At 48.2% G+C, this 24,181-nt stretch overlaps 1 protein-coding gene across 2 annotated transcripts in view; it reads left to right on the top strand.

The window, feature by feature from the left end:
• MUSK (muscle associated receptor tyrosine kinase) overlaps nt 1-24,181 on the top strand; it is a 235,091-nt gene that overhangs the window by 99,045 nt on the left and 111,865 nt on the right. Inside the window, exon 6 of one of the 2 annotated variants that reach the window (XM_029614825.1) lies at nt 21,995-22,119. In XM_029614825.1, coding sequence (XP_029470685.1) covers nt 21,995-22,119 — 125 coding nt within the window. Of the gene's footprint in view, nt 1-21,991; nt 22,120-24,181 lie in introns of both variants that reach the window. The other variant, XM_029614815.1, reaches the window with a different exon arrangement.

Raw genomic sequence — 24,181 nt, 5'->3', positions numbered from 1 at the left:
ATAAACGATACCAGAGTCAGGCAGGCTGAAGTCAGGAACCAGGCAGGCAGATGAACGATACCAGAGTCAGGCAGGCTGAAGTCAGGAACCAGGCAGGCAGATGAACGATGGCAACTAGCACTCCGAAGAGAAACCTCGTTGCAAGGCGAATTGCAACTTCAAAAGTCCCGGCTTAAATCCCCTGCTCAATCAGCTGACGTCAAAAGAGGCGTGTCTGCACATCCGGGTGCAGACGCCTTAAAACACGGCTCTTCGCGCGCGCGCGTACCAGGGCTGGGGGGAGGAGTTTCTGACGACGTCTCCACGAGGAGACGCCGCTGCCATGCGGCCCTGGAGGCCAGAAACCCGGCGGTTCGCGGCGCCACGGAGGAAGGTAAGAGCCCGGTCACTAGGCTAGTGACCGGGATCGTAACAGTACCCCCCACTTTACGCCCCCTCTTTGAAGGACCGGGCCTTCCAGCGTTGTCCAAGTGAAATTGGGACAGCAGAGTCTTATCCAGGATATTCCGCGCAGGTTCCCAGGAATCCTCCTCAGGACCACAGCCTTCCCAGGCTAGCAAATATTCCCACCGACGATTGTGAAATCGTACGTCCCGTACCTCGTGTACTTGATAGACCGGATCCCCAGGAGATGATGCTGAGACATCATCCGGAGTGAGGTGATGATAACGGGAGTGGACCACAGGTTTTAACAGGGACACATGAAATACATTGTGAATGCGCAATGATGATGGCAGTCGAAGTCTGTAGGATACCAATCCAATACGTTCTGCCACTGGAAATGGACCACAGAATTTAGGAGCCAACTTGCGAGAGTAGCCTGAAAGGTGCAAATTTTTGGTACTTAACCATACTTTAGTACCAGGTAGTAGTGTCGGAGCAGCCCGTCTATGACGATTCGCTGTTGTCTGTGCTTTCCGTGCTGCAGAAGAAAGACGATGCTGAAGTGATTGCCATAGGTGACGAAATTGAGTCGCTGCTGACTGAGCCGCAGGAGATGCCACCTCCACTGGAACTGGGACAGGAGGTTTGAGATGACGACCAAAAACCGTTTGAAAAGGTGATTGGCCCGTGACAGAGTGTTCATGGTTATTATATGCAAATTCTGCCCAAGGCAACAACGCCACCCAATTATCTCTTTTCTCAGAAATGAAACTGCGGAGAAAAGACTTGAGAGACCGATTCATTCTTTCCGTCTGTCCATTACTTTGGGGGTGAAAAGCGGTGGAGAAATTTAACTGAACCCCGAACTGTTTGCAAAGGGCTCGCCAATAGCGAGCTGTAAACTGAGGTCCACGGTCAGAGACTATACTTTGTGGAAGACCATGGACTCGAAAGATGTGTTGTACGAACAGCTGTGCTAACTCAGGTGCAGAAGGCAGTTTGTCCAGTGGTACGAGATGTACCATTTTAGAAAAACGGTCCACAATAACCCAAATTACAGTCTTACCCTCTGAAGGAGGGAGATCTACCACAAAGTCTGTGGCAATATGTGTCCATGGTTCTGTGGCAATGGGTAACGGTTGTAGCAGACCCCAAGGTCGACCCGAAAGTGGCTTTTGCCTGGCACATACTGGGCAAGATGCCACGTATTCCTGAACGTCCTGACGTACCCGAGGCCACCAGTAGAATCGATTCAAGAGAGTTCTTACTCGGCCGGCATGACCTCCTGTAAGGGAGTCGTGAGCCCACTCCAGAACCTTCCTTCGGTCTCGTCGAGGTACTACTACTCGTCCTTGCTGAGATACACTAGTGCAGTCAAGAGAAATCCTGGCTGGGTCAATGATATACTGTGGAGAGTCACTCCTTTCCTCAAGGATGGTGTTACGGGACAGAGCATCGGCTCGGATGTTCTTAGCGGCGGGTCGGTACTTGAGGATAAAATCGAACCGACTAAAGAACAATGACCATCTCGCCTGCCTGGGATTGAGGCGTTGGGCTTGGGAAAGAAACTCCAGGTTCTTATGGTCAGTGTACACCGTGATTTGGTGCTGAGCTCCTTCTAGCCACTGCCTCCATGCCTCAAACGCCAACTTGATGGCGAGAAGTTCTTTATCGCCGATACCGTAATTGTTTTCGGCAGGAGTGAATCTCTTCGAGAAATACGAGCATGGGAGTAAAGTTCCTGCACTAGAGTGCTGAGAAAGTACTGCACCTACCGCCACACTGGACGCATCTACCTCCACTATGAAGGGACGTGACGGATCAGGGTGTCGTAGGCAAGTATCCAACAGAAACGCGTCCTTTAAATCTTGAAACGCTTTACAAGCCTCTGCAGACCAGTGGCGAACATCCGCTCCTTTCCTTGTTAAGGCTGTCAAAGGTGCCACCAGCCGGGAGTATCCTGGAATAAAGTGTCTGTAAAAGTTGGCGAAGCCCAGAAAGCGTTGCAACGCCTTTAATCCTGTAGGCTGAGGCCACTTCTTGATGGCCGAAACCTTCTCTGGGTCCATGCGAAATCCTGTGGCAGACACGATATACCCTAAGAAAGGCAAAGAGTCCTGCTCAAAGAGACATTTTTCCAGTTTGGCGTAAAGGTGCTGGTCTCGGAGAATTTGAAGAACTTGCCGGACCTGTCGGCGATGAGAATCCAAATCTTGCGAAAATATGAGAACATCATCCAGGTAGACAATGACACAAGTGTTTAGCAGTTCCCTAAGAATCTCATTCATGAGATGCTGGAATACGGCAGGAGCATTGCACAAGCCGAATGGCATAACCAGATATTCGTAGTGCCCGTCCCGGGTGTTGAAAGCAGTCTTCCACTCATCCCCGGGACGGATGCACACAAGATTGTAGGCTCCTCTTAGGTCCAGTTTGGTAAAAACTCGAGCCCCCTGGAGTCTGTCCAAAAGTTCTGGGATCAAGGGTAACGGGTAGCGGTTCTTTTTAGTAATCCTATTTAAACCACAGTAGTCGATGCAAGGACGTAAAGATCCGTCCTTTTTGGCTACAAAAAAGAATCCTGCCCCTGCAGAAGACTTAGACTGACGTATAAACCCCTTAGCGAGGTTCTCCTTAATATAATCGGACATGGCTTTAGTCTCTGGTTGGGATAACGGATACACCCTACCCCGGGGTGGTGTAGTACCGGGAAGAAGCTCGATGGCACAGTCGAAGGGACGGTGTTGTGGCAGCAACTCCGCCTTTTCCTTAGAAAATACATCAGAGAACTCACTGTACACCGCCGGAAGAATTGGCCCCGCATGTGCCAGAGTGATGGGAGAACTCCCAGTAGTAGTAATGCAGGACTGGAAGCACTGTGGACTCCATTGAGCAATCTGTAAATTGTCCCAGTGAATTATGGGAGAGTGTTGCTGTAACCACGGTAGGCCAAGAACTATAGGATGTACCGACTTTTCCAAGACCAGGAAAGAGATCACCTCGCTGTGGAATAGGCCGGTCTGGAGAGAAATCGGAGCTGTAACCAAGGAGATACTCCCGGCCAATGGAGTCCCTTGAATGGAGGTGACTCGCAAGGAGGGCTCCCGAGGTTGAGTAGTTATTTGCAGGCGCTCAACCAGAGACTGAGCAATGAAGTTCCCTCCAGCCCCTGAGTCGATCAGAGCCCGAGTTTCAAAAGACTCCTCGGGAAATTTTAAAGTTACCGGTACCGTACATTGAGGAGCAGCGTTCAAACAGCCCAGGGGACACTCCTCCCTTACTCCTAGGCGTGGGCGTTTCCCGGCCGTTCTTTGCAATTAGACGGGAAATGTCCTTTCCCGCCGCAATACAAACACAGACCTTGTGTCCTGCGGCGGCGCTTCTCCTCCTCAGTCAGGGTAGTTCTTCCCAGCTGCATTGGCTCATCAGAAGATGGTGTTGCGGTAGCCCCCGTAGACCGGGGAACAGAGGCAAGAGGTCTAGACGAGACCGGCGCTAGTGGCGACATGCGCCGTAGTGGGCGTACCTCTCTAGCCCGCTGTTGCAACCGCTGATCAATGCGTCCAGCAAGCTCTATGAGAGCATTGAGATCTTCAGGGAGCTCTCTGGCAGCAAGAATGTCTTTAATCCGGCCTGCTAGACCTTCAAGAAAAATCCCCCGAAGGGCATCATCTCGCCACCCCACCTCAAGCGCCAGGGTGCGGAACTCCAGAGCGTACTCTGCCAGTGTACGTGGTCCTTGGCGAATTTGCAAGAGCTCCGAAGTCGCTGAAGTTTGGCGAGCAGGCTCATCGAACGCGGCTCTGAACTCAGCCACAAAGAGGTCCAGACTCGAGAGAGCGGCATCATTCTTCTCCCACATAGGAGATGCCCAATTCAGCGCCTTGTCATCCAGCAGGGAGAAAATGTACGCCACCTTGACTGCATCAGTAGGAAACTGATTGGGAAGTAGAGAGAACCGCACATAGCACTGATTGAGAAAACCACGACAAGCTTTGGCATCCCCAGCATAACGAGAAGGAGCAGGCAGCTGGGTCTGAGTCTGGAATGTGACTACTGGAGCCGGAACCGGAGGCGGAGCCTGTCCAGGAGGTTCATTGTCCATTCGAGTAGCCATGCGCTCAACCGTGGCTACTAACGAATCCAACACCTGTTGCTGCTGCACCAGGCGTTGTGCCAACCCAGGAATGGCCTGAAGCCCAGCGAGATCTGCCGGATCCATGGCCTTGCAAACTGTTGTGATTGACCAATCCGGAAGTGGATCCTTGGGCCGACCGCCGGAGGGAGACGGACGGGAGGCAGACTAGATGAAACGATGAATCTTCACCTGGGAACCCGTGACCCCTCCAGAGGAGCTGTGGAGGCCCGGGTCACTAGGGCTTAGGAGTCTTCGCCCTGGAAGCCCGAGATCCCCCCAGGAGGAGCCTGTAGGGACCCGGACCGCTGGGTCTTAGGTGATAACAGAAGAATCCAAGGAAGCGATACGAACCGGGGTACAAGCAGGCAGAGAGCGGAGTCAGGCAGGCAGAGATCAGGAACCAGGCTGGCAAACGATACCGGAGTCAGGCAGGCAGAAGTCAGGAACCAGGCAGGCAGATAAACGATACCAGAGTCAGGCAGGCAGAAGTCAGGAACCAGGCAGGCAGATAAACGATACCAGAGTCAGGCAGGCAGAAGTCAGGAACCAGGCAGGCAGATAAACGATACCAGAGTCAGGCAGGCAGAAGTCAGGAACCAGGCAGGCAGATAAACGATACCAGAGTCAGGCAGGCTGAAGTCAGGAACCAGGCAGGCAGATGAACGATACCAGAGTCAGGCAGGCTGAAGTCAGGAACCAGGCAGGCAGATGAACGATGGCAACTAGCACTCCGAAGAGAAACCTCGTTGCAAGGCGAATTGCAACTTCAAAAGTCCCGGCTTAAATCCCCTGCTCAATCAGCTGACGTCAAAAGAGGCGTGTCTGCACATCCGGGTGCAGACGCCTTAAAACACGGCTCTTCGCGCGCGCGCGTACCAGGGCTGGGGGGAGGAGTTTCTGACGACGTCTCCATGAGGAGACGCCGCTGCCATGCGGCCCTGGAGGCCAGAAACCCGGCGGTTCGCGGCGCCACGGAGGAAGGTAAGAGCCCGGTCACTAGGCTAGTGACCGGGATCGTAACATAAATGTGTACTTCATATATCTAACCAATTCACAAAGTTACCTTTTTGACCCACTCTATGAAACTCTCCTCCCATCGCCTTCAAATATTAACACTACATTTATACTACTATTGGGAGTAATTTTCAACTATAACCATATCACGATGTTCTTTTTATAAACCTAACTTGTAACATTGTAAACCTAACTTGCTGTAACATGCTTTGATCTCTCCTGTTGGAAAGGCGTGATATAAATAAATAATGGTGATGATGATGATGATGATGATGATCTCATGCATATTCATTGTGCGTATCTTAAAAACTTGATTGGCTGCGGGATCTCCAGGACAGATTTGGGAAGCCCTGATCTAATGCTTCTTCACTTCTTCCTATCTTACCTATCTTTCATTTTCGATTTATATCCTTCCACAATGCCTCTAACATCTATCTCCCTATCTCATACCTCTTCTGTTTCCCTTCACTTTCTCTCACCCTCAACCTCTTGCTTGTCTTTTTCAACTGTATCCATCTCTGGCTCTTAACTGCAATGTCATATACCTTCTATCTTCCTCTTTCCCCCTTTCAATTTCCTCCCCCACCTTCCCTTGTCTGTTTTCTATTCTCAGTCTCTGTTGTTCATCTCCCTCTCTGTATTTCCTCAGCTCATCCTTCTCCCTCACCCCCAGCCTCACTCATTCTTCCCTGGTACTCCTCACCTCAGCCCCTCTTACCATCTCCCAGTGCTTGCCTCAGTATGAATCTTTCTTCCCCAATGCTTCCTCCCATGCTAGACTCACTCATCCTCCCTAGTGCTCCTCCAAACCCGAGCCTACCTAATCCTGCCCCAGTGCTCTTCATCTTGACGCACATATTCTCCCCCAGGGCTCCCCCACAACCTCAATAATCCTTCCCAAATTCTCCCCCCGCCTCAATAAGCCTCTTTCAGTGCTCCCTTCTAGCCTCAATAATTATCTTTCAGTGCTCCTCCTCCAGTGGAATGTAGCTGACAGCGAGCACCACAAGACCACTGAATTAGTGTATACACATGCTCACTGTCCCTGTGGCACTCACCTCCTCTTCTTCTTCTAGCACTAACTATACTGACTTTCAGAAGTGGGTGCTGTGAATAGCACTGACAGCAGGATCACCACAGGGTCAGCAAGAATGTGCACACGCAGTACTTCAGTGGCACCGCAGTGCACAAAGGCAGTTTCATCCAGCTATTGCCAGCTTCAGGTTTTTGATCAGCATTTCTGAACTATGTTCAGTTCCAAGGCTTGCTAATTCAGGGCACTGTCAAATAGAATAAGGACTGATGCTCAGGCTTGTGAACCCTTGGGCCAACGGGAGGATGGTATACCTTAGGAGGAAGATCCATAGGTTCTCCCGTCGGGTGGCGAGGCAGAACAGAAGATGTGACCAGCTGACCCTTGGCACTGGAGACTGAGGCGACTATGGAGGCAGACGAAGAGTCGTGACGTCAAGGAGAGGAGCTGTGTCTTCGCCACTGGAAGTCCGCGGTCCCCCCAGGAGGAGCCCGTAAGGACCCGGACCGCTGGGACTTAGGTGGACCTTTGAGAGGTCAAGGAGTCGAGAGATCGGTGCAAGGGCTAACTGGAGCTTCACCTCTGGAAGCCCGCGGTCCCCCCCTGGAGGAGCCCGTAGGGACCCGGGCCACTGGGACTTAGGTGGGCCCTTGGAGACGGGGGGTCCAGAAGAAGTCCAAGGTCAAGTGCCAGAGGGTCGTCGCTTACCAGTCCGAGGTCACACACCGAGGGATCACCACTTGCCAGTCCGAAGTCACACACCAGGAATCATCGCTTGCCAATCCAAAGTCAGGAACCAGGAACACCAAGATGAGACAGGAACAAGGATCAAAGCACTAGCAGACTCACCGAAGCAAGCAGACTCGACTACGTGGAATGTTGCCAAGTCAAGGAATGAGCAGAGGAAGCCTCCTTTTATACTTCCTCTGCTCTGGCTCATAGGATGCAGCTGTAGCTAGTTAAAGGGACCAGGTCCCTTTAAATCTGGAGAGGAGGCACGGCCTCACGCCTAAGATGGTGGCGGCCATCTTGGATTCCCAGCCCGCAGGGGAAGCTGTCCCACGCCGCGCGGAGAGAGCAGGAACGGCTCCCAAGCCTGGGGACCCTCGCGGTCACCCGCGATTGCCCGATGCTGCCGCAGCGGCCCACCAGTCCCGGTCAGATAGGGGGACGCGGTCGCGGCCGTCCTCGGCCGTGGATCACAACAAAGGACATGGGCCCCTTGTGCCCATGCCTAGTGATGCTCCTGAGGAACACCTTAGTCAGTTATTTCACTCCAGTCCCTTTTCATGGTGGCACTTACAGAGACTGCTTTAGCACAATAGAAGGGCTGTGAGTCACAGTCGTAGCTGCAAGCAGGAAGAATAGATACCCAGCTCTGCAGCCTTACTCTGCTGTCCCAGCATGGGACTTCTGACAAGCTTGATTTGTGGGGTTGTTGCATCAGTAATAATCACCTTGGTGGTCTTTTCTCATCTTAGCTTTGACAGAATAAAGGAAATTAGCAACCAGGAATGTGGGGTGAAAAATTAGAGAAATCACTTTTTAGTGCAAAGAATGGTCATTATACAACCACATAAACAGCTTGTGTAGAAATTGCCCTCCTTCAGGCTGGCTACAAATATGTGTGCTGTTTCATAGTGCATGTACTTGTAAGCAGAGGTAGCGAGTGGAAGAGTGGCTTAGTTATTTGAGAAGTAATGTGCAAATCAGAAAAGCCAGCATTCAAATCCTCCTTCTCACACAGTTGTTCCTTATGACCTTTGGCAAATCACAATCGCTATGAATGACCTCAGTGAATTTCCCCTAAATCCTTGTTTACAAGGATGCATATAAAAAATCTTTATTATTATATTACTTTTTAATTTTATTTACCTTAGCTTCATATAAACTAATTTGTCACATAAAAAGTTGGGACTGAAAAAGGATCATACAAAAGATTTCATTTCAACTACAAATGGCAGTCCTTTAGTTAAAATCATAGTGAGCCAAAAAGCATTCCTAAACCCATTTCTAAATATGAAAACTATCATAAACAGCCTGGCTTAATGACATTCAGGCTGATACAATACAGTGCGCTCAGCTGAGAGCAGTGTTTAACCTGCGGTTGGACGCGGGTTTTGGATGCACGTCCACAACCCCTTATACCATGAGGGGATTAGCGCGTCCAAAAAGCGCGTCCAACCCCTCGCAAAACTAATAACACTCATCACATGCAAACACATGCTGATGAGGCTATTAGCTATTCGCCCCAGATCCAAAAAAAATATGCGCCCAATCCGCACATTTTTACGCTTTGGGGTAGATTTTAAAACCCCTGCGCGCGTAAATCCTCCCGGATTTACGTGTGCAGGGCACTCGCGCGCCGGTGCGCCTATTTTGCATAGGCCGCCGGCGTGCGCAAAGCCCCGGGACGCGCATAAGTCCCGGGGCTTCATAAAAGGGCAGGAGGGGGCGTGTTTGGGGGCGTGTCTGGGGGCAGGGGGTGGTCCGGGGCGGGTCCGGGGGCATGGCGACGGTTCGAGGGCGGGCCGGGAGGGTGGTCCCGTGTCCCCCGGCACTGCGGCCTGTGCCGGGGATGCTGGGGCGGCGCACGCAAGTTACGCCTGCTTCAAGCAGGCGTAACTTGCCCAATAAAGGTAGGGGTGGGGATTTAGGTAGGGCTGGGGGGTGGGGTAGATAGGGGAAGGGAGGGGAAGGTGGGGGGACGCGGAGGAAACGGAGGAAACGGAGGCAGGCTGCGCGGCTTGGCGCGCGCAGGCTGCCGATTTTGTGCAGCCTTGTGCACGCCGACCCCGGATTTTATAAGATACGCGCGGCTACGCGCGTATCTTATAAAATCTGGTGTGCTTTTGTTCGCGCGCTTATGTTTTGAAGATCTACCTCTAAGAAATTAATACCTGCCCAGAGCAGGCGTTAATTTCTGAACAGCCCAAAAAATGTATAGAAAAGGAGAAAAAACTGCTTTTCTGTACATCCTCCGACTTAATATTGTGGCTGTTCACAGGTTAATAAAATGAATGCTCGCAAAACTGAGCGTCTGTTTTCCTAATCCTTGACAGCCACCTGTCAGCCACCTCTCCTGGGCACCCGCTGCCAAGGAGGCGGTAGGGGCGCACATTCGTCCCTAGCGCCTCCTTGGCAGCACAGCCCCCTAATTTAAATATTCTATCGCATGCCCAGGAGAAGTGGCTGTGTGCGCGTTGAAACAGCGGGCACCCAAAACGGAATCACATTTTTAGCACCTCAGTATTGTATCGGCCTGTTTGTATTAAAAATTTTCCTTAATCTATGAGCTCTTCATGTTCTAAAATCCCATACTGAATGGGACGGTGTGGTCGTAATCTCAGGTCCTTTGTTTCTCCACTTAATCATGGCTCCCTCAGAGGAATCTTTCACTCTTTCACCAGGGCAACTGAACAAGTAGCCTGTTGCATTAACAAAAGTTGAGATAGTTATGTATTCATTCATGCCTCATTCAGAAAACCAGCTCCATTTCAAAGCTGATTCCTGCTCAAAGCTGTAAGACAGCCCTGCTAGCTGCGCTCCAGTTTGTCAGTTGGCTTCAACCACATTATTAGCTACTGAATCTAGAAGCCCAGCTGAATTCACTTGACAAACTGGAAAGTAGCTAGCCATGCTGCCAAATTCAGTCAAAGATCTGGAGGCATTTACTTGGTGAAGTTGAGTCTTACAGCCTTGAGCAAAGAATCAGTTTCAAAATGTGCATTTGTTGAAAATGAAAGGGCAGTCCAACATGAATGGGGCCCTATTCATTTCTTTCATAAGGCCTTCGAAAAACAAATGGAGGGGGTGCCATGAAAAAAATGAATTCTATTTATTACATTCATTTTGTTTTCCATTCCTTCCTATGGCCCATTACACATAAAGTGTTGCGATCCTGCCCGCGAGGAGCGCGGGCAGGCTCTTACCTTCGCGGCCAGTCGGGCCGCTGACGCTGCTGCTTCCTCTGAATCAGCTGGGGCTGTCCCCGCAGCTGTTCCATGCCGCTGGGAGCTCCTCCATGCAGCCGGGACTGCTGCTGTTGCTCCAGCTCTCCCCCGATGTCCTGCTTCACTGCCAGGGTCTTCGGCTGGCAGGGAGACCGTCCCTGCCGGTGCCTGCTTCAGCCCGGGTCCTCCCCCGGCAGGGAAGCCGTCCCTGCCGGTGCCTGCAGCCTGCTACAGCTCCCACAGCTCCCTGCATCCAGCCTTACCTCCCTTCCTGCTTCCTGCTTCTGTCTTCACAGCTGGAAGCCGCTCCAGCAGCCTGCCACCTCTCTAGCTTCAGGGCAGGGCTGCTCCGCTGCCTGCCTGACTTCCTTGGGCTGAGGACACCACCAGCTTCCAGCTCTCTTCTCTCCAGCATCCTAGGGTGCGGGCGCGCGCCTCTCTACTCCTCTTCAAGGGCCAGCCAGGTGTGGCCCCCTGCTGACCCCTCCCTGGGCGTTGTCCTCATCAGCCCTACAAAAGGGCTCAGCGTCCAGTCTAACTTTGCCTTCGCAAGGTGTTGGTCACTCCTAAGATCCTTCGCTCCAGGAGTCGTCTGTGGTCCAGCACTTCTGCAAGGCCTGTGTTTCCTGTTACTTGTTGGAGCTCCTCGTCCAGTCCTGATGTCCGCCTGCTGTTCCAGTCCCAAGGTCTGTCTCCTGATCCAGTATCCGTGTTCCAGTCCTGATGTTACCTGCTATTCCAGATGTCCATGTTCCAGCCCCAAGGTCTGTCTCTTGTTCCAGTATCCTTCGTGTTTGTTCCTGACCCTGATGCTTTAAACCTGCCTTAGGCTGCCAGTGTGCAGCAAACTCGTCTTCGGCTTCCAGGAGTGCATCACCAGCTTTTGGCTGCCTGGAGTGCAGCAACTTGCCTTGAGTGCCAAGAGTGCAGTAAACCACCGCTTCCTCTTCCCTGCGCTCTCCCATTCTCAGCGTGGTCTGCGACCAGCCTTCCTGGGCTGTGTAGAGCACGCATGGGACAGGGTGGTCCACGACTCAGTCCTGCGGGTGGCCTGAGTAGGGCGCCCTGAGGGACAGTGCCCATGTCTTCCTTTAGCCCTCATTCCTGAGTCCACCTCTGTGCAACCTGTACCTCGTCCTGAGTCCACGTCTGTGCCTGAGTCCACGTCTATGCATCCAGCACCTCATTCCTGAGTCCACACCTATGCCTGAGTCTACGTCGTTCCTGAAGTCTCGTCAGTACCTCTATGTTCCAGTCTTCGCTGCCCTGGCCTCCATCCGGCCTGCCGCTTCGTGCCGTACCCTGCGGCAGGTCCGAAAGGGCTGGGAACGGTCGGAGGACTGTTCACAAGACCAACATTGCGTTGTTGGGTCTTCCAAAGCGTGCAGGTCCGGAGGAGGGCCTGTCTTCCCAGTCTTCTCTCCAGCCTTGCTCCTGTCCAGCCCATGCTCGGGCATGCCACGCCTCCCACGGCACCTCTTCAGAGTTCCTCTGGGGTCGAGCCGTGGCCCAAGGACACACATCACCCAGGAAGTAGGATCGCTCTCCTAGCGCTCCTCAACATAAAGGTCACTATTACCCTGACATTTTTGGCCACTGGCACCTTCCAGATATCTCTAGGGATCACGGTTGGAATAAGTAAGTCTGCCACCTCCATAGGTATTATGCAGCTCCTGACTACATTTCATAGGAAAACACTGTAATAGATCTCTTTCTTTCTGAGCAGACAGCATTAACAACAAATAATGACTGATTTCTATCACATTGCATGCTTTGCCTCTATCTTGCGAGGCTACTGATTGCACTCACGTTCCTATAAGGACTAGGGATGTGCAGAAGGAAAACATTTGTTTCAATTCGTTTTTCATTTTGCTGGGACCCAAATGCATTTCATTAATTTCATAGGAGGAAAATCCAATTTGTTTATTAGTTTTATTCGTTTTTCGTTTGCCATTAAAGTAAATGAGGGAAGTATTTGCAGCCTATTTTTGGCTGCAGAATTGGGGTTTTCTTATCAATTCTGATGAAATTTCTGGGAGCAATCATCAGAACGAGAAAAGAGCTCCAAGGTACTTAGACTGTGGCAAAGTGGCACCAAAGTGGCATGAATAGCCTAAGGCACTGTAAAGGGGCAAAGAGGTACCAGGAGTCCACAAGAGTGCTAACAGAGGTGCAAAGCAGCAGTGAGAGTGTCAAAAACATACCACAGCTTCAAAAGAGAGTACTGATAACAGTTGCATGAACCTTCGAAGGCAGCATGACAGGCAAAGTGGCAAGACAAGTGGCATCAACATCCTACAGCATAATGAAGGGGGAACATAGCAAGCAGAAAGAGTGTCAGAAAAAAACACAAGGCACTGATTAAGGGACAAAGCAGCAGAAAGACTTGCACCAACACACTAAGGAACCATGATAGTGGCAAGAACACCACAAGGATTAGAGTGAGTCGTCTGGTGTATGGCAGCAAGGCAGAGTGGCAGAAAGGTGATAGGGGCAAGGCAGGCTGGCAGAGCTGAGGTAGTCAGGTCCCTGTGGTTTTGATAGGGGCAAGACAGGCTGGCCCCGGGGAGAGTTCCCTTTCATTTGTGCAGGAAAAGGCTCCCTAGAATGGGTTTGCCCCTAGAGTGGGGTGGTTCTGTTGGCGTCTTGTGAGCTCTCACTAGTTTTTTAAAATCTGGTGGATGTAGCATATAGGCAAATGAGAATTTTGAAGGCCGAAGCGGAGGAAGTTTCCATGTGAACAGTAGTTCAACATGGTTCAGCGGGTACTAAGAGATAGGCTACACCCAGGGAGAGTTCCCTTTTATTTGCGCAGGAAGGGGCTCCCTAGAATGGGTTGGCCCCTAGAGTGGAGCACGAGCCTTCAATGTGTGGCGAGTCGACATGGAGGAGGTTTCCATGTGAACAACGGTTCTGGTTCAACATGGGTCAACGTGTACTAAGAGATAGGCTGGCTTCACTCGGGGAGAGTTCCCTTTCATTTCTGCAGGAAAGGGCTCCCTGGAATGGGTTGGCCCCTAGAGTGGAGCATGAGCCTTCAAAGTGTGGCGAGTCGACGTGGAGGAGGTTTCCATGTGAACAGCGGTTCTGGTTCAACATGGGTAAACAGGTACTAAGAGATAGGCTGGCTACACCTGGGATAGTTCCCTTTCCTTTGCACAGGAAAGGGCTCCCTGGAATGGTTTGGCCCCTAGAGTGGAGCACGAGCCTTCAAAGTGTGGTGACGTGGAGGAGGTTTCCATGTGAACAGCGGTTTAACATGGGTTGGCGGGTGTTAAGAGATAGGCTGGCTACACCCAGGGAGAGTTCCCTTTCCGTTGTGTAGGAAAGGGCTCTCTGGAATGGGTTGGCCTCGAAGGTGTGGTGGTTCCGTTGGCGTCTAGTGATTACCCAGAAGCTATTAACTGCTTATGCACTTCAGCTGATGACAAAGGAACTTGAAAAGCTCTCAGAAATAAGAAAACTGCTACTCAAGTCCAAATCTACAATATCAACCTATGTTGACTTTGTACCCTACACAGTGCCTCTGTAAACTATGGGAACACAGAGGATAAACTAGAGTGCATCTACCACCAGTTTTCTATAGTACTAGAAACATTAATGTTGGCACCTAAGAAAGATTTAGGGAAAATGGTCCATATTATGAAGGTCATGAAAACTATTGAGCATATGAAATATGCAAGCTCCAATCAAACATCTTAAGTCAGCTGTTTATGTTCTTACATTCCAAATGTTGCAAAACAGGAAAAAGAATATTCTGTAAAGAAGTGATGCACAAATACATGAAACTGAAATTAGAAATACTAGAACTAAACTCAGACAGACACAGCGTTTGAGGTCAGGCCCTTGTAGTGACATAAGGGGCTGGACAGTGGACAGACAGGCATAGTGGTTGAGGTCAGGTGACGTAAGTGCTGGACAGTGGACAGACTGGCATAGCGTTTGAGGTCAGGTACATGTGCTGATATTATCTGGAGCATATGAGGCAGTTGGAGCTGCTGCAAGGCTTTAAATTGCTTTTATTCATCTTTCCATTCACAGAGAAAATCTGGAAACCCAAGTAAAGACATGTTTATTTTCAAAAACACTAGCATTTCCATCAACTCTGGTGCCAGCCTTGAGCGGTGAGGGCTCATGATATCCCCTGCCATTGAAAATATACATTCACTGGACACAGGTGTGGCCAGACAGTGGACTTGTGTGCCCAATATGCCAGCGGATCTGTCTGCATGTCCTCTATGGGCTCTGTGAGATACCATGTCACTGACATTTGTGCTGGTGTCTCCTTTGCTTGGGTGGACTGAGAGTCCTTCTTGCCAGGTGCTTTCACTCTAGCCCGTTCCAGAACAGATGATTTTTTTAGGGGTAACATGGCTTTGGCGTACTGAAGTGGAGAACGAAGTACTAACTGTCACTGACAGAGTGCTGCTCCTGCTTGGGTTTGCACTACTCTCTGAAGTGCCCGCTGTTTCCTCCTCTGCTTCATGCCTAATCTGTCTCTGCCTATGGCGCTCCTGTTCACGAACTTTTACTAACAGCAGGTCCTTCACAAATGTGAGACAATCAGACTGTAGGGCAAGTTTCCCTTTCACACGGGGATCACAGACTGTGGCGAGCATGTATGTGTGGTCTTTTGTTAAAGGTCTTAATTTCTCTTGCACCTGCTTCTGCAAAAAGTCCAGACAATGCAGCACCTCTGCTGTCATTCCCTCTTCCTGTTTAAAGCCCTCCAAATTTTCCTCCAGAAAATTAACTATAGGGATGATGTCAGCCAAGGTGGCACTTCTGGAACTCTGCTCCTCCCTGGCATCCTTGAAGGGTTGCAGGATTTTTACCAGCTGACTCATGACTAACCAATCATGATGCCCTAAGGGATTCTGCACACCTATGTCCATGGCCGCAGAAAGTTCATGAAGGGGTGTCTGCTGCTCCACTAACCTCTGCAGCATCATATAGGTGGAATTCCACCGGGTGCCAATGTCTTGAGTGAGACGCTTGTGGGGCATCTCCAAATCAGTCTGCTTTTGTCGGAGAACCTGCCCCACCTTCACACTTCTGTGGAAGTGTGCTGCTATGTTCCTGCACTTGTGTATTAACGTATGCAGGTATTCATTCTCTTGGTGATTGGACTCCAACCCAGAGCTGACTTCACTACCGTGTGTGCAAAACATCGGATGTTCTGAAAGCGCCCATCGCATATTTCCTTTACCATGTTTGCACCATTGTCTGTGACAAAGAACCCTGCCTGAAGATTCCTGTCTCGCTGGTATAGCTGCCAGCCCGCCAGCATCTGTCTGATGCATGCTAGAATATTGGCTGAGGTATATGCCTTGTCCATCAGGTGCGTGTGCAGTAAAGCCCACCTCCACCCTGATACTTGTTCACTAATAGAGCTGCTGCCTGCCCCTGCCTCAACCAGGTCCCTCCAGTGTGCTGTCAGGGAGAGGTAAGAGTGTGCAGCATTCATGGTGGTTCAGATATCGCAGGTGAAATGCACACTCCCCTGTGCCTTAGCTAGCAGTGCTTGGATGCAACTGCGACACTGGTTGTACAGGCTGGGGATGACCTTTCTGCTAAATGTGGTTCTGGAGGGGACTTTGTAATTTGGAACTAAGACCTTCAGCAAATGCTTGAAACCCACATTCTCCACTACCTGCAAGGGCTGGTCATCAAGGGCAATCATTTCCCTGATGCTCCTGGTTACAACTTTTTAGGCTGCCTGCCTCCTTGCCCGGGATAGCGTTACCAAACACCACCCATTTCCTCCATGATGGGTTGTTGCTTCTGACATATGGCAGGGGGCTGCTGGCCTGCCACCTGACTAGAAGGTGCTGAGGGCGTGGGGTGACTCTGCTCCTTTTCAACCACTTTATGCTGCCAGGAAAAAGGGGTCCCCTGACTGGAACTGCCACCATCCCCAAATGGCAGTACTGTTGGGTGTTGCTTCTGCATATGATGCATCATGCCAAAATTAGATGTCCCATTTGCTTGCCTCTGCTAATAGCCCTGGCACAGTATTTACACTGAGCAAAACGCGGGTCCTCCGTCACTTTAAAGTGGCTCAGATCACAGATTTCTTTTGTGATCCCTTCTCTATAACCTTTGGGGTTGATGCTGGCACTGGAGGTGAAGTGGTGGGTGCACCCTGAGAAGCAATGCCAGGGGCATCAGTCACACTCTGTGCCTGTGCTGACTGCTTTTCCTCCTCATTATCATCAGTTTCATCTCTCCCCTGCAGCACTGGTGGAGGCTAAGACAGAACTAACTAATCTTCCTAAACCTTATTCAGCTATTACTTCTTCCATTTCTGATGATGAGAATCCCACACAAGATGATTCTTCATCGGAATCAGAAGCAAACAGTGTCTGTGCTACATTTTCAACGCTAAGTCGAGTGTGCTGTCACACTGCTGCTTTTAGGTCTCACCCTTTTGTCTTGCATGACTCAGCCTCCCCTTCCCTCAGCTCCAAAGCTACAGGGTCAGAAACAGGTGGTGGCAGTGCATCATCTTTAAATTTCATTTTTTTCCAGATGGAACTGCCTGCCCCTCCAGAGATTTTAGATTGGAACAGGTCCCTTTTTAACTTTAATGGGTGACAGGCACTGCCTTTTGAAGTGCCTCCTCTGCCAGTACCAATCACTTGACCACGTCTACCTTTCCTTGACATCATGGATTTAATGTCACTGCCTACTAGGGATTTCAATTAAAAGAATTATTTCTTTATTGGTGAATGAACACCTCTGTACCAATATATGTGAGTCTGGAAAACTACCCACAGATGCACTGTGCAGTGCCTTGATGTACACTACAACTGAGACCTCTGTATGTGCACACACCAAACATTTAACTACAAAAGAGGCCTACTAGGGATTTGGCTTAAAAGAGCACTGCTGTCCAACATATGTGAGTCTGGAAAACTGCCCACAGATGCACTGTGCAGTGCCTTGATGTACACTACAACTGAGACTGCTCTGTGTGCACAAGAAAATGAAACAGCAGGGAAAAGACTTGACTGGAAGCCTGAGCAAGCACAATTCCTAGTGATGCTGCTTCTTGTTTGAAAATACCAACTCACACTATCTCCCACCCACACCCTGCTTGTGCCTGCACCAACCTACCCCAGGGGGGGGTAAGATAAGCAGCAAAATGCCACTGCTGCAGCTTGTCTCAGTGGGAGAGACTGAGAGACCCTCTGAGTTCAATAAAAAAAAAAAAGTGTGGTCAGAAAAAGCCTGCAGCAAAAACGAACAAATAAGCTAATTGCTTATCATGGCATAGTAAATAAGGCCCTAAGTTTTAAATATTTTGTTATGCATGTTGGCATTTCTGTTTCCAGTTGTTAATAACATGGGTTTTATTTTGGTGTTTGGGTACCTAATCCACCCAGAACTTTATCTGTTTCTCTCCTAAACTTGTTTGTTAATCTGTAGGCACTGTTCCTCTCTTTCCTGTGCTGCTTCCCTTTGATCTGTGCCATCTTCTCACCATGCCCTTAGTGACGGAGGGATGCAGAATTCATAGATTCATAGGGATCTGAGAGTTGCTGTGATTTGGAAACTTCTGCTATGGCTCCTGGAACTGGGATGAGACCACCATCTCACTTTGCATGGGTCACTGTAGCTGGGACTTGAATGGGTGGTCTAGAAGTGAAAGGCTCTGTAACAGTGGTGTGACCATTCCCTGAGCCATTCAGTTCCCAGGAAGTGCAGAAAGCATTTTTGCTTTGCAGAGTAATTTAAGCTGCTCTCTATTTAGAAATGGGTTTGTGTACTATACTGGTTTTATATAGTTACACAGGATATTAGCTATCTATTTACATTTAACATGGGGTTATTTTAATGTTATGCATTTCAAAAGTCAAAGTTTATTTTTAGACTTTCAAAGTAATAACATGATACCAGTGCACAGGACAGCTCCTTAATGCAAACAATTCTAGAATCTATAAATCAGAAACGCATCATTAATTGGAAATTCTGAATATTGTGACCTTAAAATCCTTACCAAGTTTAGAAAATTAAAATGTGAGATTGATCATCTAGGTCAGGATTATGCAAGTTTGAAGGCTATTCTGGTATACAGATTTCGCCATTGCTTTGGCCCTCATACAAGCAAAGTAACAAATTCTATGATCAGTTGCCCTGCAAAATTGGGACAATATGATTGGTTTTACATCGAGTGATCACAGGCAGCAACTAGGGATCTTCTCAAACAGTGTCAGCTGAGGTACTGAAGTTCTGGTCAGGTAGGAGCTATATTACTGTATACTCAAAATGGGAGGAAAGAAAATCTTACTAGGATTGCCCCCTGAGGCTTTCAGTAGGTTCTTTAATCACAGCTATTCATTGATCAATAATCTCCAACAGAATGGCCTTCACCAGCAGTGAATGCAATTCATTATGAGCTAAAAGCCTGAGGCAAAACCAGAGAGCCTTTAACTCTGAGAGGGTTGATTGATTTGTAAGGTAAATTAATCTGGTCTAGGTTTTCTAGTGGTCATGGTATTGTTCTATTTTGTTTATTTATGGTTTAGCAATTTTTATTGGCGTATTATATATTTGTACACATGTATTTGAGAAAGGAATATAGAAACAGTCTAATGAAGAAGGCCCATTTTATCTATACTATTTTTTTTAAAGATGAAGATCTGAACATTTTGAACAGCTAAAGCAACAGTGCTCTCTAGATTGGTGTTCAAAATGTCATCTTGTATTGTTTCTTGCCTTCTTTAGTCTTTTTCTAAGTTCTCATATTTCTCCTAAAAGATTTTTGTCTCACAATTTTACAGCTTTAATTATGGCTAACTTCCTATCATTATTATTTTTTTAAATATCTATCAGGCCTATCTTTAGCCATTTGTGCTACCTATTTATATTTTTATGTATTCTTCCTACATATGCTGTTCTGAATAAGGATCAGGACTGCAGTGGCCTGGTTACTTAGAACTGTAACAAATGAAATGAAGAAGTCAAAAAAGAAGCTTTGGAATGAAATAAAAATCAAAATGAAAATTAGGGGCTAATCATGTTTTTTTGCTTCTTGCATCTGCCACCTAAATTACCTAAAAACTTTTATTTTGCAAATATTACTGCGTTAGGTCATTAAAATGAGAAATTCTAAGGCTGAAATATTAAAACTGCAGCAAAATAAAAAAACCTCTCTATGTGAAAAATATGTGGAAAATGTCTATCTTTGCATTTTTCTTAATGAGAACATTTTTTGATGAACAGACAAAAAACCTGCAAAATCCACCCTTTTTTCTCTGTTTGCAGTCTGCTTTCTTTTTAACTAAAACTAGCAAACCACCACCACCACCAGAACAGTAGAACTAACAGTTCTGCCACATTCAACCTTTGCCGCTGAAATTCTCTCATTAAAATCTATGGTGAATAAATTCAGGCATCTGGGAAGTTTGTGGAGTAGTCCCAAAACTATCTGTAAACTGAAAAGTTACTTTTTATGCACATTCTCACTGACTCTGGCCCTTGAGGTCTATGAACAGGTCTGGCTTTCAGGACAGCCACCATGAATAGTTATCATATACACTGCATTCCTTTGGATGGAGTTCCCGGTTGATTTTCTGGGTTTGGTTAGCCTGTGTGCATCATAAGAACCAGAGTTGAGTTTCTGGACCTCCAGGAGACTGTGTTGTGATGAATGAGAGTTTGGAATCACCTGAACATGCCACTGTATTTAGCGACAAAACTGCACGATAATGACTGTGTCTGAAGCTCACTATGTAAAAGCGACGGCATCTATGGTACGTGACAGACATTTGCATTTCCAATAGAGCCTACATCCATGTGGGGATTATATTTTCCTTCTAGAAACTTACTAATAAAATGCATACTTGTTCTTCTTCCTCAACTTGAGTTCCAGCAGGTTTCCAGCATTAAATCATATTCTCTTCAGCTAGCAGATGCTTGACTGCTGGAAATATTTGATGTTAGAGGAGATCTGCCTAGCAACTGTGACTTTGGGTGACACCCATGCTGCAGATTTCGTCATTGTGTCAGTGGTCTCTGCTCAGCATGCTCCTGACTTCTTTGAATGATGTTTTAGATGGGATCTTCTGTTAAGAAAAAGGGAGAGAATTTCTGCTTTTCAGATTTGTAATGGAGATGGGGCTATTCAGAGCTGAGTTCACAGGCAGATCCTTTAGTAATGTTCCTTGTTTTGGACCTGTCCTCTTGGTTAACTGGAGCCTCTTCAAAAGGTGGATTATCTAGTAACTCCAAGTTCAAGGTCTGAGCTGTGAACTGAGTTTGACCTCAGCTTTAATTTTATCTGTTCCTTCTGGCATGTCTACACTTTCTCTTCTTACCCTTCCACAAAGGGGCAGATGCAATAAAACATGAGCTAAAAAAAAATATATATATATAACCATGCGAGTCAGTAAAAGTTTAACATGCATAATAAAACACCAGTTTACCTGGTACACATTTTAAGATGAATATTAAAAGCCATACGCATGGCAAAAACCAGGAGATAGGCGCACATCTAATACATGGCCATGTCCACCCGATTTTAGAAACCGCACACGTGTGCACAAGTATTGATGCGTAAATATCTCACATCGGGAGAAAAAGGGGCAGGATGTGGGCCTGGACATTCTGGGGCGGGGCTGAGAGATATGCTCACATGTTGCTAAGAGCCTGGACAGCATCCAGGTGTGTTTCAGTGCAAAGTTACTTCTGCTAAGGATGAGGTGTAAGTCTAAATAAAACTATTTCCAGCCATCTATGAAGCGTTTGAGGGTTAACTGGGGGTAATGCAGGCCAAAAAAACCAGGGGGGAGGGGGTGGTTATGAGGACCTAGCTATAGACTGACTGGTAGATGAGCTGGTGAAAATGGTCTTGTTCTGGACACACACCTGTTATAAAAATAAAACTTCCTCATTTGCACATCTCAAAACCGAGATCTTCCTGACATGCACGTACACGTTTAAAATCGGGAGCATAAATAACACGCCCGGCCTATTTTATAACATGTGCGCTTATCTGCACACAGGATCAAAATTTGCGATGGATCTGGCCAAGCACCAACATACACATTTACATGGGCACCCGCACACCCGTTTTAAAGTTACCGTCCTTATTTTTTGCCACACTAGTGTGGCTATAGTAGTAGCATGCTCACTATGAGGAAAGAACCCCCACGCTGGGGCTAACTGGCTCTGTAACATGATGATTTACTCTTCTGCATGCATTTTGTCTACATGCCTATGATGAACACAGCAGAAGAGAAGCCATAACGCTCTGTCCAAAATGTCGATTACCTCTCTGATTTACACGGTGCCACCTCGTTCAGTGAATCTTCAATCTGCACATCTGGTGGATTTTGTTTTTTATTTTTAATTGAACCTGCCTCACCTTTTGTGAAAACTTCCTAACATGAAAGACTGGGCTTTTTTTTTTGTTGTTTTCCTGGAAACCCAACCATTAGCGTTAACATTCTTTTTGTCTCCCAGCAGCTGTCGCCAGGATTCTGAAGTCTCCCGAGTCACTCAATGTCACCTTTGGCTCTGAAGTGGCCTTGCAGTGCACGGCAGCCGGCATTCCAGTCCCCACCGTCCGATGGTTTGAGAATGGAAAAGCGGTGAGTGTTACGCTGATGGTAGGGCAGGTGTCATTCAATCTCAGCGGGAACTGGAGTGCACACTGTAGTGGTGGTGAGCAAGTAAGAACTGGATAAGGTGCAGGGCTGAGTTACACTTCTTGTGCACTTTTCGGTTTTCCCTTTGTACGCTAATAGTATTTGCCTTAGCATTACTGGCAAATCAATCAACCACTCTATCAGTCACATTAACATTGTCATAGTTAATGTCATTTAAAACACCTTTTTTTCTCTTTCTAATGATAGACATAAGTAGTTTTGAGAGGTGGGCTGGAGAGATAAGGAACAAGTGGACTAAAATTTCACATATTTTTGAGCCTGGTTCTGTGAGTTTGTTTTTCAAAAGCTGAGCAAAACATATTTTCTGACTTGCATTTTTGTAACTCAGAATTCATGTATGAAATCTAAGTAGTAAATGCTGGTAAATCTGAGAACAGAATGGGATAATTTTGTAATATTTTGCATAGTAAATTTGGCAACTACTTGCACATGTTAGACCGGTTTTCAAAGTGGACTTACACACATAAGCCTTCTTTGGAAATTATCCCACCAAATATACCCATACAGGTTACACCACCAAAAATGGCCACACACATTTCCTGTGAAAATATAAGCACCTAAGGGTAGATTTTAAAACATGTGCAGGAGCGTCCATGTGCACGCGCTACCCAGCGCATGCACATGGCCGTGCTGATTTTATAACATGCGCACACTGGCGCGCACGTGTTATAAAATACGTGGGCCGCACGCGCATACACGCCGGATTTTATAATCCGTGCTCGTATGTGCGGGCAGCGCGCGCAAGGGAAGTAAAAATATGCAAATTCGAATGGCGAAGAGATCGGGGCTCACCCAGTTCCCTCCCAGTCTGCTCACTTTCCTACCCCCTACCTAACCTCCCTTCCTCCTCCCCACCCTCTAAATCGCCCTTTTAGCTTTTTTTTACCTTTTATTCTACAGGTTACTTCAGGGCCTGACCTGAAGTAACTTGTGTGCGCTGGCAGCTGGCCAGCGTTCAAGGCTCTGGGACAGCAATGAATGGCGCTGTCCTGGCCTGTCCCGCTCTGCCCCCTGGACTGCCCTTCCCCACCCCCGGCCCGCCCATTTTGCAGGGCCTGGCACTAATGAGCGTAAGGGGCGATTTCTACGCGCATGGCCGATATACAATCTGCCCGATACTTTTTCCAACCAAAAGTATGCATGCAGGTCCAAACCCCTCTCCAGCTTCTCTCCTAGGAATACTTCCAGTCAGTCCAGATAAACGTATGCATGAATGTGATGTATGCACTTAAGATTACCTGTATATCAGGTAGGCAATTATTCAAAAGGCCATTTTTGTGCATAAAACACTGCTTTACCCATGGAAATCCCTTGGAAAATTACCCTCCCTATGACCGTTGATTATACGAATGGTAAATGTGATACTTCAGAAACTTGGAGTCAAATTTGGAAAATGTACATCCACAGAATATGAATTTCTTTTTGTTTATAATATAATTGAACAGGAGGAGGGAAGGAGGGGAGAGGGACATTACCAGCATCTTAGTCTATATGAGGGTAATTTTCAAAGGGACTTCTAAAAGTGAAGTAGTGCGCTATCCGCAGAAATGGCACATTAGAAAATAGCACCATTGAGATGCGCATAAAATTGCGTGCATACACATTGCATGTATGTAATTGTGGAACGTTTGGCCGGTCGCAGGACGGCTCTGTCAAGCAGCCGCACTCACCCTGGACACCGCTGATCATCCCCAATGCAGCTTGACTCACAATGACTCCCGCCATTGCACTTGCCTCTGGCTGCGCCGTACTGACCCCTAAGGCATGTGTGTGCGCTCCCGCACAGTTCTTACAGGTCCCATGGCGGGAACCAGGACTCGGCGCTCCCTGATGACATCATGGCCCCCCCGGCTAGTTAAGCCCAGCTGGAGCCCTGGATCATTGCCTCAGCAATGGGTCCTCATGCCCAGCAGTTCATGTTGCTTCTTCCCATACTTGTCTTGCAGTTCCTGTGGTTTGTTGTTTCTGCCTGTGTGCCCACTGT

This window comes from Rhinatrema bivittatum, chromosome 1, assembly GCF_901001135.1.
Source record: "Rhinatrema bivittatum chromosome 1, aRhiBiv1.1, whole genome shotgun sequence".
Classification (NCBI taxonomy): domain Eukaryota; kingdom Metazoa; phylum Chordata; class Amphibia; order Gymnophiona; family Rhinatrematidae; genus Rhinatrema; species Rhinatrema bivittatum.
The sequence above is the reverse complement of the archived record's forward strand: the minus strand, read 5'-3'. Positions and strand labels throughout refer to the sequence as shown.